At 44.9% G+C, this 15,456-nt stretch overlaps 1 protein-coding gene across 1 annotated transcript; it reads left to right on the top strand.

Annotated features, from left to right (window-relative positions):
* The first annotated feature begins 641 nt into the window (after positions 1 to 641).
* Positions 642 to 3,089, top strand: LOC121437048 (testis-expressed protein 13B-like). Its single transcript, XM_041636911.1, has 3 exons — positions 642 to 1,094; positions 1,299 to 1,300; positions 3,056 to 3,089. Exons 1-3 carry the CDS (start codon positions 642 to 644, stop codon positions 3,087 to 3,089), a joined length of 489 nt encoding a protein of 162 aa, XP_041492845.1.
* Positions 3,090 to 15,456: the final 12,367 nt, after the last annotated feature.

Raw genomic sequence — 15,456 nt, 5'->3', positions numbered from 1 at the left:
TTTCAGGCATGGGACAAACTATTACACTTGGGGGCACAACTTTTGAAACTTGTTTAGATTTTTATTTATTTATGTGTTTATTTATAGTTTTTTGTCTGTTTAACTACTTTTTTCTGTCTTCAAGGGACCTCAATACTAACAACAGCTGGTTCCCAATTGTCTTTGGCACAAACAGGGGGTGGGGCGCTCCCTCGCCTCCCCCTGCCCATCCTGGAAATTGGAACAGCCCAAAAGAAAACCTCGCGAGATGTCGGAACGAGACTTGTTCCCGCCAGTCCTTTACTCTGGAGCGAGTCCTTTACTCTGATGCAGTTTGCCTGAGGAGGAGGACTGGAATTTGCTGTGTTCTGTCGCTGTGTTCTGTCCGCTGTCCGCTGGCTGTCCTCTTTGGTTAGCAGGCTGATCTTGTGGTAGGTGTATTGGACCGGTAAGTCCTCTGGCCACTAGTGGGAGCAGTGAGTCAGGGGAGGGTGTCCTGGCTAGATAGAAAGCCCTCCAAGGAGTCACTTTTAAATAAACTTGGCTGGCGGGTACCGAGCTAAGGCTTAAGGGGAGAGGTTGTGCTATCAAAAACCTACAACAGACTGTTCTGTTCTTAACAGAGCCCGCAAAGCCCCTAAGGCATTCAGCCATCAGCCATCATGAATCCCGAGGATCCCTCTAGTGGGTTCCGGCATGACAAGGTGTTAACGTTCATCAATGAGCAAATGTCCAAGCAACCAGAAGGCTCTGCGTTCTACCAAGAGAACCTGTCCCTGTCCTGGGAGGAGGTGGAAGAAAAGCTCCGACTCCTCCTGGAGGATAACAAGATGCCTAGCCAGGCTCAGGAAGCCTGTGCCTGGGGTGGCCTGGCCCTGGGTATTCGCTTTGCTTGGAGGCAAGGCCACTTGCAAAGGCGCCGGGTGCAGTGGCTGCACGACTTCGCCTCCCTGCACCGGTCAGCGGCACATGCCTTGGCATCAGACCTGAAGAAGCTCACAGACCAGCAAGAGATGGAGCGCAAGGAGGCGGCCTTCCAGCTTCAACTGGCCCATACCAGACTGGCGGACGTGCAGAGAGAGCGGGACCTGCTGAGACTGAAGCTCCTACACGCAGTAAGATTACCTCCTAACCCAGTTTTAGCCCCACCCTATGCCACCCCTATGCCCTTTCCCCATTTCTGGAATATGGCTTAACTCTTCCCACTTCTCTCTAGGAGCTGAGGGCCTTTCCAGTTGGAGAGATGTCAGGCGCGACTAGAGCCCCTGCTACTGCTGGAGGGGCAAAAGCAGAGACACAAAATGCAGGAGAGACAAAAGAGGTGACAGCTAGTGATAGACCAGTGGGTGAGCCAGAAAAGGAGGTAGCCATGGCTGCCCCTGGGGAGCTGGAAGGCACAGGAGAGCTGGGAGGAAGCATCGTGGGTCATTTTGGAGTTATGGATTGGAAAGATTATGGTTTGGGCTTGGAGGAGGAAGGGAAGGAAAGGGAAGGCGGCAAATCTACTGAAACACTTACATGTTCTGACTCTGGACCCTTAGATCTCGGGTCCACATCCTCCCCACAATCTGTTACAGTCCAACTCCCTGCTTCATTCACATACTCATACGAAAGCCCCTTCCCAGTCACACCCACTCCATCCCCGCCACCAAGCATTCTCACAGAACCTCAGATGCCTCCCTACTTCATGGCTACTGATATGAATATGTCTGACGTTGAGGGCCCTACAGTATACCTCCAAGAACCCCCGAAAGAGAGCCAAAAGAGTGGAGTCCAACAGCAGAGACCTGGGAATTGGAACTGTCCTTGGTGTAAAAATGTGAATTTTTCACAGTGTGAAAACTGCTTCCACTGTGGGAGGCGAGTATGGCTGCAGAGCCCTCAGTGAGTTCAGAAACATGATACAGAACAAAAAGTCACCATAGGGAAATCAATTTTCAGAGGTTTGTGAAAAGGAGAACGGAGTGGGGGTTCATGGGAATGGGAAGGGGGAAACGTGGGATGGGTACAGATGGTGTGGGAGGGACAAGTTTTGATGATTTTTTTGTATTCCAGATCATTAGCATTTGACACCCCAGAACTGCTTCACCTGTGTTGGGGGTGGGTTGCCAGGGGGGGGTGTTTGGGTGTGTGTATGCATAGCCCCTCCCTAGTGGCTGGTGGGCCTAGACAGTTAAATATATAAAAGACCCTACTCTTTCTACTTACCTAGGCTTCAGAAGATGGAGCCAGAGGTTATAGCGATCTATTCTAAGCCAAAGATTTCAGGCTGAAGGATGTGAAGGGGAAGATCCAATTTCAGGATAGTTTTGGGTTAAGAACCAGTGGATCCCTGGAAGTCAGGGATAGGGTTATAGGCAGTGATTCTGGAGGCCACAGCCCATCGCTGGCCCTGGCTAAGGTAGGGAACAGAACCAGCTGCTTTCCAGTTTTAGCCAGATACTAGAGCCTCCAGGAGCTGACAGCTATACAGAGGAGTTGATGAGCTGACTACAGAGAACTCAGCTACCTTTCATTTCTATGAAATTGTGTTATGTAAGGTACCATTTTACCTCAATCCCTTCTCTTTAAGATAAGTAGCTGCTTGTTCTCAGCAAGTAGCTCATTCTCATGTCAGGCACTTTTTCTTTCATATTTTGACTTTTCTTTGATTTAAAAAAAAAAGGTCTAATGTAGCCTAGACTTGCCTCAAACTTACTAGTAACTGAGGATGACTGGCTCCAGATCCTCCTGCCTCCACTTCTAAGCGTTGACATTACCACACCTGGCTCAGAATAGTAGTTTCAAAACAATGCACCATTAAAGAAACTTAATGGAATTGGCAGGGGAGTTGAGGTGGAGAACAAGCAGTGAGGATTCCTTTATTTCAAGTCTCCAGGAATGAACTGGTAGGATGCCTGTGTTCTGAGCGAATTTTATTACAAGAAAAAGGTCAAGCCTCTGGCAGTCGTTCCTAGGAATGAACTGGATAGGATGCTCAAGTTCTGGAAGAATAATACAAGAAATAAAACCATCCAATGAAGCCTGAGATGGCTTAACCTCTGGTTTATGCTTGACTCAAAATAACTTGGTGGAGATTTGCCACCCCTCTGAGAATTCTGAAAGCCTAGAGATTATGCCAGCACCAGATGCAAACAAGGACTTCTGTGACTGTACAGCCTCTTAAGAGAATGCTTCCATAGTCCCCAGTGTGCAGAACCATGGACAGGTCTGAACAGGAAACTCCACTAATCCAAGGTGAGTCAGCAACTGATAAGGCACAGAGGATTTGCTAGTATATAAGGGCCAAGCACAGTGCTATCTGATGAGATCCTCCCTTCCAGTTCAGCAGCATGCTAAAGGAGGAGAATGGGGATTTAATAAGCTCTTGGTGTATTCAAAAATATAAAGTACAACAGAACTTTATCCCAGTAGGAGAGGAATGGTGGAGGTCGGGGGAGTGAGGAGTAGAAGGGATATCAGTCTGTTTCTCCCCCCCCTCTGTGGCTACAAAATGTGTTGAGAGGAACTACCTGTCTTAGTCCTCAGGCAGAAGGGACTGGACCTGGACCAGACTGAGATACAACTGGAAGACTCCTGCCTATCTCAAGAGACTATGAACCTGGAGAATAAGGAGCTGTTGTGTCGTGGGACACCTGTAATAGCAGAAATTTGGCTTTGGGTTGTCTGTTGTTGGTGTCGGTACAGTTATCTTCAGGGCTGGAGGCCAGATCTCCACCCTGAAATGTTTTGAACATCTTTTGGGCTTGTTTATCTCCCTCTACTTTAGGGTTTCCTAACCTCATTGCACTTGACATCTGGATTTGAACAGTTCTTTGCTGTGAGGTAAGAGTTCTTGTGCACTGTAAGGCATTCAGCAGATTCCTAGCCTGTCTGCATGATCCATTCCCAACCCTTCAGTTTTGACCATCAAAACTGCCTCTGCATAGTGCCACATGTCTACTAGAGGGCAAAAAACCAACCTGAGTTGGGAACCTGTCAGACAATGAAGTGCATAGCCATGCGAACAGGTAAAGAATCAAAAGACAAGGACACAGAGGCTGAAGCTGGCTGAAAAATGTCTACTAGGTCTGGTGCTTACTTTGGATCTTCAAGAAAACTCAGGGTGGTGTGACACCAAACTTCCAGGACTGAGGAGTGGAGGGAACTTCTACAATAGTGGTTCTCAGCCTTCCTAATGCTGAGATCCTTTAATACAGTCCTTCATGTTGTAGTGACCTCCAACCAGAAAATTACTGCTGTTGCTATTCTATAACCATAATTTTACTACTCTCATGAATTGTAATGTAAATATCTGTGCTTTCCAGTGGTCTTAGGTGACCACTGTAAAGGGGCCATTTGACCCCCCAAAGGGGCCGTGACCCACAGTTCAAGAGCCAGTTCTCTACAAGGACTCTAGGTTGTGAAGGGAAGAAGTCAAGTGAGATTCACGATTAAGAGAGGGCTATTTGTCACTTAGCCAACATGCTTGGGAAAAGATATTTGGGTAAACTATCTGACAAGCGCTTAAACTCTAGTAAAGGCAGTGCTTTCATAGAGATTTCCTGAGATAAAACATTCCATCCTGCAGGAAAGCTCCTTAAGACTCAGATGTCTTAAAGGAAGACACATTATTAGAAACTTGAGCTATTAAGGCAATAACAAAAAGCTTTAAATGCAAGAGAAAAAAATGATCTTGTGTACTGGATGGCTGTATAGGAGGCATAGCCAATGGTATTAAAAGAAAAACAGTACTATGAAAGGGATCATTTTTGTTTTATGTTAAAATAAAAGTTTTTTAAAAGTTCTTAGGTATATATGTTACATAGAAATGTTAAAAACTTTATATTTTATATTTACAAAATTTCTATTTCAGTATAAATTGAAAAGGTATAGAAAGACATTCAGCAAACAAGGTATCAGGTAGGGAAGAGAAGTCAATGTGATATGGCTATAAGATAGAGGGCAGGGAAGTTTGAGTAAAAGGTTTTTCTTCATGTACCTATATTTTGAAAGTAATATGATGTTCATGAAAAAAATAAAGAAAACTCAATTTACCCACTCAAGTTTGGAAAGGCTGTTTCTTCCTCAGGGATGGGAGGGAAAGAGGACACTGGTTTCTGTAGCAAAGGGGTGGGATTCCAGGAGGTGGCCAGGCTGCAAGCCTACACGCATGTATGTATGTGAGCAATGTACCTGCAAATGAGAGAGGACAGAAGTTCAGGGCAGTGAGAAGTCATGCTCTGAACATCTTAGGAATAATAAAGCATAGAATAGGACATGGACGGAGAGAAAAGGATCATCAAGCTGCCTGGACCAGCATAGGACCAAACTGAAAGGAAACTTAGATAATAGGAGCCTATAGGAAAACGGAATGCTCTTCTGGGACTCAAGAAGGGCACCTAACACAAAATTTACAACTCCTCCAACCCTACCACGCTCTCACTGTAGCAGAAACACCACATCTGTGGGTGCATAAGCACAGTCCCAGCTGTATTTTGTTTTCAGGTCCAATCTGCTGGAATTGTAATGTCTGGTAACCCAGTCTTTAACACCTTAAAGAATTTAAAGCAAACTTCAACTTACTTTGAGTCTTTCACTTTACAGTATGGACTGCACAGTGCTTGAAAGAACAGGTTAGCTGACACACTAGCAAATTGTACAACTGCAAAGACCTAAAAGAGATGAAAAAGCAAAAATAATTCTAAAAGCTTGTTTGAAGCTTTTTTTACCCCATGCAAGTATTAATTTAGCTTAGAATTTACTTCATCTCGCACATAAGGAAATTAAAGACAAAAAGGTTAAATTGGTCAATGTGCCACACGCAGGGCCATGCTGATCTGGGTGGCTGGTGCTGCCACCTGGAGCCATGGAGATATCCAGGCATGGGCCACTGCCTAGTGCCATGTCTGGGTCTGTGGCCCCATGGCAGCCCAGGTCTGGGATGATGTCTGTGGCTCCTGTTGCCACCAAGTGCTCTGTGGATTCCTGGGGACCATGCTGATCTGGGTGGTCTGTGCTATCAGGACTGTGGTGGCATCTAGGTCCGAGCTGCTGCAAGGGCTGTGTCTGCGTCCCTGGTCCTTTTGTGGCTGGTGTCTGTGATGAAGACCATGGCATGTACCTGTGTTAGCACGGGGATCTTTGGAGCCATGCTGTGCTGAGCCAGCCCCGCCCTTCACTGGTCCTGTTCCTCCTTGGACAATGTAGCAGGCAAAACGGCCCTACTCCTCAGAGGAAAGCTTGCTCTCCACCCCTCACCACAGGTATGCACCTCACCTGGGCAGCACACTAGAGCTGACCCTGTTGTCCTGGGTGCAAGTGAACCGAGAATGAGAGCAGGAAAGCTGACCCACCGTTACCCCCCACATTCCCCTACAGTAATCAGGAGGGCCCCACACCTTGCCTGGGATTAACAGTAGAGCTGGCCCTGGTGATGTGAGTGTGGAGGACCTAGATCTGAGGACCTGAGAGCAAAAAAACTGGCCCCACCCCTTGCTGGAGGTTGCACTGGGTGAACTAGCTGAGGCAGTGCTGGAGAGCTTGCCTGAGTAATGCTGATTATGGAAAACTGGCAGGCTGACCAATTCAGCTACTGCCCAGGCCCAACACCAGGACTATGAGTTAGCACACTCCAACATCCACCTCATCTCTGAACTGTTGGAGCATGTTAAGGGGACAAGCCTACAGAAACAAAACAGCAGGATCAACACAGGACAACACAGGACAACAGGATATCCAAGAGGAGCCCCAGCAAGAGCCCATTATCAGTGGTGTAGCAGGAGCCAGAGGCCAAGTCAGACCAATGACTCATGGCAATGAACACTTACAAGATGAATGGACTAAAGGGTAAGCTGTGTGACTCACTGAACCACACTACAGCTTCCACGACAAGAGTCTCCTTTTTGTTTCGTTTCTTTAGTTTTCTTTTGAATTTGGTTCTGATTTGGGGTGGGGGATGTTGCAAAGGCAGAGGACAGATGCAAGAGGATGGGAAAATAAGCAGGATCAAAATGCATGATGTGAAACCTACAAGGAATAAATAAAAGGGTTTTTTTAATGATCAAGGTCATGTATGTAGGTTAACCAAGTCTGACTCCACAGTCATACTACATATCAGTGACCAAGGTGAATATGTATTAACTCAATGAGCAGTACGGTAATCACTACTGCCTTGGGAGACAAGGTGACTTTTCCAAACAACCTTTACTAGATAACATTTTCAAACACTTTTGTATGTAGTATGTGTGTGTGCATACGCATGTGCACATGCTCCTGTGTAGGAGGTCACATGCTCCTGTGTAGGAGGTGCGCATGCTCCTGTGTAGGAGGTGCACATGCTCCTGTGTAGGTCACATGCTCCTTTGTAGGAGGGTAGGAGGTGCACATGCTCCTGTGTAGGAGGTGCGCATGCTCCTGTGTAGGAGGTGCACATGCACGTAAGCATTCACGCATTTGGAGATCAGATGTCAGTATCTTCCTCTATTGCTCTCCACCTTTTTTTATAAAAATATTTTTCATCTATTTTTATTTTATGTGTATGGGCATTTTGCCTGCATATGTATGTATGTGCACCACATGTGTGCAGTGCCTGAAATGGCCAGAACAGGTGGCATCAGATCTCTTGCAACTGAGTTACAGAGGGGTTGTGAGCCTCCATGTGGGAGCTGGGAATTAAAGCTGGGTGCTCCAGAAGAGCAGCCAGTGTTATTTGCTGAGCCCCATGTACCTTCCTTTTAAGGCAGGTCTTTCAATGCACTGGAGCTCAGGAAGAATAGCTGGCCAGAGAGCCTACTGTTTGTTTCCCCAATGCTAGGATACCCAATGTAGGTAGCACATGCTACCACATCTAAATCTTTACATGTGTGCTAAAAAATCCAAATTTATGTCCTCATGATTGTGTGGCAAGCACTTCATTGATTGGGGCGTGTCCCCAACCTTATAACATTCTTTTTTTGAGACAAGGTTTCTCCATGTAGCCCTATTATGGGATTCCCTCTGTAGACCCCTCTGGCCCCAAACTCAGAGATCCACCTGCCTCTGCCTTCTGAGAGCACAGGGTTTAAAGGCATGTGCCACCATGCCTGGCTATATAACATATTCTTGACTGACAATATTAGCAGCCTGTCCATGGCAGTGCTTAAAAACAGTTAAATTGAATAAGTACACTGTCACTTGCTCAGTATGCTTGAGAACAGATAGAGGGAAATTTCTGACAAGCATTGAAACTCCCTGGCAAAGGCAGTAAGGGTTGGGGTTAGGCACTTGTACTCTTGTCTTCTAAGATAAAGCATTCAGTCCTACAGTAGGAAAGCTTAAGATTCAGATGTTCTAAAAGGAGGCTCACTCGGTCTGAGGAAATCAGTGGTGGTGCATCCCTTTAATCCCAGCACCCCAGGAGGCAGAGGCAGGCAGATCTCTTTCAGTTCGAGGTCAGCCTGGTCTACAGAGCAAGTTCCAGGACAGCCAGGACTGATGGCTCCTCAGTGGAAATTTGCTTCAGTAAGAGAGGATGCAATAGAGATGCTGTCTTGCCGTTGTCAGGATACAAGGAAGAGTGTGTGCTAGAAGTGAAGGGACAACAGCCCACTTGAGCACATGGCTCTGGCAGGTCTTGCCCTTCTCCATTCCTAAAGCTAGCCACAAAGGTCTATTCCCTTATTTGGCCAATTTCTCTTCCCCAGGCTGACTACCAAGGTCCAACTATCAAAGTATTGAAGTCTAGCAATCAGAAGCCACCCCACCCCTTGGCTCACCTAATTAACATGCCAAATTAAAATTAAACACCTCCTTCTAACACAGGGTTTCCCCCTTTACGTTCTGTCTCTTCTATATCCAGAAGCAGCCCTTTGTCCTCCCCAATGCTCCAGGACAAATACCCTAGCCCCCTATCTCCTTTACCACTACATCCTAGCCCATTCTAACACAGACCTCCCCTTCTTCTCAAAAATTACACCTGCATAGGGAGCAGGGCCCCTGTTTTATCCTTCCCAGCTAGCTTACATCCAAAATAATCACACAGAAACTGTATTCATTTAAACACTGCCTGGCCCATTAGCTCTAATTTCTTATTGGAGAATTCTTACATCTTAATTAACCCATTTTTCATTAATCTGTGTGTGGCCACATAATTGTGGCTTACCAGCAAGATTCTAACCAGCGTCCGTACCAGCATTCAGTTCTGTCTACTCCACCTTCTTCCCAGCATTCAGTTCTGTCTACTCCACCTACCTAAGTTCTACCCTATCAAAAAGGCCAAGGCAGTTTCTTTATTCAACCAATTAAAGCAACATATAAACAGAACAACGTCCTACACCATTTACCCCTTTTTGTTTAAACAAAAAGGCTTTTACTTTAACATAGTAAAATTACATAAAACAGTTATCAAGCAAGAATTACAGTTATAATATTTATATCTATTTTATCTTTTATCAAAACAAAGGAAAACTATAATTATTATTTTTTAACCCCATAAAAGACTTTAGAAGGATATAATATTACCTAAGTAAACAGAAAATGCATTGTAAGCAACTTTTAAAACTCTAGAAATGATAGACACATCTTGCTGCCTGTACAGTCAACCCAAATTTTTTTTGTACTATTGGGGCATCTTTAGCCTACAGGTCCAGAGTATCCAGCAGACTTTTTCATGAAGCAGGAAAATTTAAAAACTGTTTAGTCACTTTTTTTGTATTCTGTAGAATGTCTCGCAGACTCTCTGTAAAAGGAGGAGCAGGCTGCTTGTCATCCCGGCTGCCCAGCTAGCTTAACCCCCAAAATAATCACACAGAAACTGTATTTATTTAAACACTGTCTGGCCCATTATTTCTAACTTCTTATTGGTTAACTCTCACATCTTGATTTAACCCATTTTCAATAATCTGTGTTTACCACAAGGTCATGACTTACAGGGAAATTTTGCATGTCTGACTTGGCATCTCCATGGCGGCTCTCTGTCTGCCCTTCTTCCCAGCATTCAGTTCTGTCTACTCCGCCTACCTAAGTGCTGCCCTATCAAAAGGCCAAGGCAGTTTCTTTATTCAACCAATGAAAGCAACATATAGACAAACAAAAACCCTTACACCACACCTGTGCCGTGTGGTAGTGGCACATGCCTTTAATCCCAGCACTAGGGAGGCAAAGGCAGGCGGATCTCTGTGAGTTCGAGGCCAGCCTGGTCTACAAGAGCTAGTTCCAGGACAGGCTCCAAAGCTATAGAAACCCTGTATTGAAAAAACAAAAACCAAAAGTTACACCCGCAAGGTGATTTGTTGCTATTTTTCTGCCTGAGTCAGAAAGAGGTCACTTTAACTTTTCTTTCCACTTAATAAAGAATCTCTCTGTAAAAACAGGTGTTTAGATGTGGTTTGTGCCTAATCCATGATCCAGGAGGGAGTCCCTGCTGTGCGAGGGGTCCCCTTCAAATGTTTGTGCTAAAGAGTCCTTCCTTAGATCCCAAAATTTGGAATCCACAGGAAGTTTTGGATAGTAAAGAGGGAAGAAACAAGACAAGAGTGACAATTAAAAGCTACAGACAAGCCAGGTGGTGGTGGCGCACGCCTTTAATCCCAGCACTTGGGAGGCAGAGGCAGGAGGATCTCTGTGAGTTCGAGGCCAGCTTAGTCTACAAGAGCTAGTTCCAGGACAGGCTCCAAAAGCTATAGAGAAACCCTGTCTCAAAAATCAAAAAAAAAAAAAAAGCTACAGACTGTCCCATTCCAGAACACATGAGAACATTTATCTAAATGTTGAGGAAGAGAGAGATTTAGGAGAGGCCATGAGACTGGAACGGAGCTTTAGTGAGTCTCATGGTAGGACATAATCACTGTAAAGTAAGAGAAGCTTTAACAGACCCAAATGACTTACCCCAGGGGGTGACCTAGATCTGTAAGGTGCTAAAACAAACACAGCTTCTGGGAAAAAAAAAAGATCAACAATAGGGTCAGGTCAGTCTGTGTCACTGGGAGGCAATTGTACTTAGATTTCTATCCAGCAGGAGTCCCTAGGGAAAAAATTGATAAGATCAAATTCAGTGTGGGTGAGCCTTTGAAAGGCTTTATGGCCTGATCAAGTAATTCACCACACAGGTGAGTATAAAAAAAAACAAAACAAAAAAAAAACAAAACAAAAAAAAAAAAAACAGGTGATCTCTACTGCACCTACACTATGGAGAAAGTAGGTCTTCAGGGACAGTAACCTCCCCAGCCACTTCCCTACTGGAGTGGCTAGGGAACCTGCAGGTGAGGCTCATTCAGGTTTACTGAAGAGCCCTATCTTATTTAGAGTGTCTATTGCTGTGAAGAAACACAATCACAGCAACTTTTATAAAGGAAAACATCTAATTACGTGGCTTACAGTTTCACAGGTTTAGTCCATTATCATCACAGCAGGACATGGCGGCATATAGGCAGACATAGTGCTGGAGAAGGAGCTGAGAGTCCTACATCTTTCAGGCAACAGGAAGTGAACTGAAACACTGGGCATGACTTGAGCATATGAGACCTCAAAAGCCCACCTCCACAGGGACACACTGATTACAACAAGGTCGTACCTACTCCAAAAAAGTCACACCTTTTAATAGTGCCATGCTCTGTGGCACTTATGGGCACCAATTACATTCAAACTACCATAGGGTCCATGCTGAATTGTGAATTTATTGTTCTTCTATTGATGTTAAAAATATTTAGGCTTGACATAGGCAGTAGGATCTCAAGGCCAGCCTGATCTACAGAGCAAGTTCCAGGACAGCCAGGGCGGTTACACAGAGAAACCCTGTCTTGAAAAAAACAAAACAAAGGGGTGGGTAAAGGAGTTAAGCTTGATCAAGGATGGGCAAATTGCCTCTCCTGATTAAATTGTGTACATTTCTCTCCTGGTCCCAGAAATTGTTCACTAAGTGTAGACACGGCCAAGGAAGTGGACAACTCTTACCCCACTGGCCTTAGTTCAGACTGAGAAGCTAAAACCAGTCCTACCATGTTTATCAGAGCTGAGGAAAATGCAGAGGCCTTATGAGAAGTGCCCCATATGAGGAAGCCAGGTAATTGACATGAATAAAATTCATGTTTGTATTGGACCCCCCTCTCTCATATATATATATATATATATATATATATATATATATATATATATATACACACACACACACACACACACACACACACACACTATAGTGTCTTCTCAGTTGTTATTATGGAAAGTTTTATGTGAACTTGACACAAGCTAAAGTCATCAGAGAGGACAACCCCCCCCCCCCTGAGAAAATGCCTCCATAAGACCAGGCTCTAAACAACCCTGAGGGCATTTTTTTAATTTTTTTTTTTTGGTTTTTCGAGACAGGGTTTCTCTGTGGTTTTGGAGCCTGTCCTGGAACTAGCTCTTGTAGACCAGGCTGGTCTCGAACTCACAGAGATCCGACTGCATCTGCCTCCCGAGTGCTGGGATTAAAGGCGTGCGCCACCACCGCCCGGCTGGCATTTTCTTAATTAGTAACTGATGGGGGAAGGTTCAACCCATTGTGGGTGGTGCCATCCCTGTGCTACTGGTCCTGGGTTCTATAAGAATGTGGTTTCAGTTCAGCAAGCCAGGGGAAGCAGGCCAGTAAGCAGCACCCCTCTATGGCCTCTGCATCAGCTCCTACCTCTAGTTTCCTGCCCTGTCTGAGTTCCTATCCTGACTCCCTTCAATGATGAACAGTGAAATACTAGCAAAGTAGCCTCTTTCCTCCCCAAACTGTTTTCAATCATGGCATCACATCACAGCAACAGTAACCCTAAAACAGCTGTGAACTGCAATCACCTGACCATCACTGGCTTAGAACAGATCACAGTAGGCTTTCCGAGAGCTTCACGGAGGTTATCTTCATAACCTCACTATTCACCGTGGCATGTTAGTTCAGGGCTTTATGTTGCTGCCCTGCTCAGCCTCTAAAAGAAAATGTTAGATCCAGACAGCATAATGGTACAAACTCATCAGTATTTTTGCAGAATTGGACACCTATTTGAGATACCTAAGAATGTTCCCAAAAGAGAAAGAACACTCAGTTCACAAGGGAGGTGGGGGACAAGGGCCAGGCACAGCCTTGAAACACTGGGGAGCTTTATGGATGTGTAAGGCACATTTGATAACCACCAGGTGACAATAATTAGCAACAGCCTAGGATGTAACTGCTACAAATAAGGATATTTTGTGACAGTGGAAATACATGTGCCACAAAAGTCACAAAATTGTTGAGAATCCCAGAGTCATCCCCTAGGAGTTTTTGGTCTTGAAGACCCTTGAGGCCCCTAAAACAATAAAGAGTATTGGTTGCACTCCAGGACTAGATGGTAAGACTCTATTACTAAAGACAGCATATTGCTGTGAAATAATCCTTTTCTATACTGTGAATATGCATGGCTCTCATTGGTTAATAAAGAGTTGACTGGCCAGTATCTAGGGAGGAAAACGTTAGGCAGGACTTGCAGACAAAAAGAGAGCTCTGGGGAAAAGAGCAGAATTGCAAGTCAGATGCAGAGAGAAACAAGATAAAAAATGCCATGCTGAAAAAAAAAGGCACTGCCATGTGGTAGAGCATAGATAAGAAATACAAGCCTATGTGTTTGAGAGCAGGCCGGTGGGACGGAAAAGCCTTCCAACAGCATACAGTTTGCTTGTAGGACTTGGAGACATAAAGTGAGGAGTAGGCTCCAAGTGTCCCCCTCACTGCAGGCTAGCTCTTATAGTGCCTAAGGCTGCCTGGGAGAATTAAGGCCCAAAGTCCTACCAGTGATTATCCATGTTTCAAGATAGAAGTGCCAGGCAAGATGTGGTAGCTAGTGCAATAGTGGCACAAAAAGTTATAGCTAGCACTGGTTTTCAGGTTGGACTTAGACATGCTCCACGGAGGGAAATTCACATCTGGGACTGGAAACTTAAGACAGAAGCCTGGGGCCCCAGAAGTAATAGGCCCCAGTGGAGAAACAATTGCTATTGCTTTGGTAAATAATTATGATATAACGACTGAGGGGCTTCTCAACACTTGCATCTCTAACCACTGGTTATTACTGCTGTCAGTATCTAGTTGGGATAGCTTTCTGCTTTCTGTTTTCCTCTTCTGACATTTCCTCACTAGTGCTTTGCCGCAGAAAACAAAATGAAATGCCACTCAGACTACCACCAGTCAAGCTCTGGAAATGGAGGGATAAATAAGAGGACACAGGGGTGCAATGCCCTACTAGAACTAGAGGAGGCTAGACAGACTTCTAAAGTCACCCCACCAAGGCTCAGAGATAATTGCAGAAGAGGGTCAAAAAGAATTTAAGAGGAAGGTGGTAGAGTAGCAATTTCCTCCGAGATAAAACATTCCATCCTGCGGTGAAGCTGCATAAGACTTGGGATATTCTAAAGAGAGGCCCATTAAGATTCAGAAAGTAAACAACTCAAAAGCTCCAGGAAGTCCCTGGAATTGACTAAATGTACTTCGCTCCCTCATTCTGGGTGCATCTATAAACAGTAAGAGCTGCTAAGAAAATTTCTCAGAGCAGCCAAGCTGTCTGAAGAGGCTCAGACCAACTGAGCAGCCCAGAAAATACATGCTCCTACCCACTGAGCTGCCAGCAAGTTGTGCAGTGCAGTCCAGATCTGCCACTTTTGTAAGCTGTCATTCATGCTAGGATGGGCTTTGGCGATTCAGCCGTCTTTGAGTCATTATTGTTCTTATAAGTAACTCCTAACCCATATTCCTATATGAAAGCCCAATAAGACCAAGTTGCAGCTCAGAGATATCCTTAACTTTGGTCTGCCTTTGCTTTCCTATCTGCAGTGAGCAGACATTTATTCGCGTCTTCCCAGGAATAATGTCATACAACAGCACTCCATCTAAAAGCTGGCTTTCTGCAAACTCTGAATAAGAAACACCTTTTATTTTCTTCAATGTTTTGTACCACTTGAATGTATTAGATCATTGTTTGATTTTGTAATATGCTATTCAATTAAAGCAGCAATTCAAAGTGACCTTGACTTCCTCACCTGACCCTTTCCCCTCTAGGTCCAAACCAAATTTTTTTTTTTTTTGGTTTTTTCGAGACAGGGTTTCTCTGTGGCTTTGGAGCCTGTCCTGAAAATAGCTCTTGTAGACCAGGCTGGCCTCGAACTCACAAGAGATCCACCTGTCTCTGCCTCCAGAGTGCTGGGATTAAAGGCGTGTGCCACCACTGCCGGGCTCAAAACAAAATTCTTACTCCACCGCCTCCTCCCCCACTTTCCCCATTTTTCTCATGTATGCTCCATGTTCCATTTCTGAGTCCATACTATTACCCGCTGAGAAACTATCACTAGAAGACAAGGTTAGTTTAAGACACACATACCACACAGAACCTTCTCACCCTGCTCTCTTTTTCGAGGTTCCCAGCTCCTTTACAAAGGGGTATACATCTTAACTCATAAATGAGAACAAACAGGTAGAAACCTTCTATCCCTTGAAGTTTCTCAATGCCTGGAAACATGTGAAATGCTTCT

The sequence above is a fragment of the Microtus oregoni genome, unplaced genomic scaffold (genome assembly GCF_018167655.1).
Source record: "Microtus oregoni isolate MIOR12 unplaced genomic scaffold, Mior012 000050F_ref0000143, whole genome shotgun sequence".
NCBI lineage: Eukaryota > Metazoa > Chordata > Mammalia > Rodentia > Cricetidae > Microtus > Microtus oregoni.
This window is presented reverse-complemented; position numbering and strand designations above follow the sequence as displayed.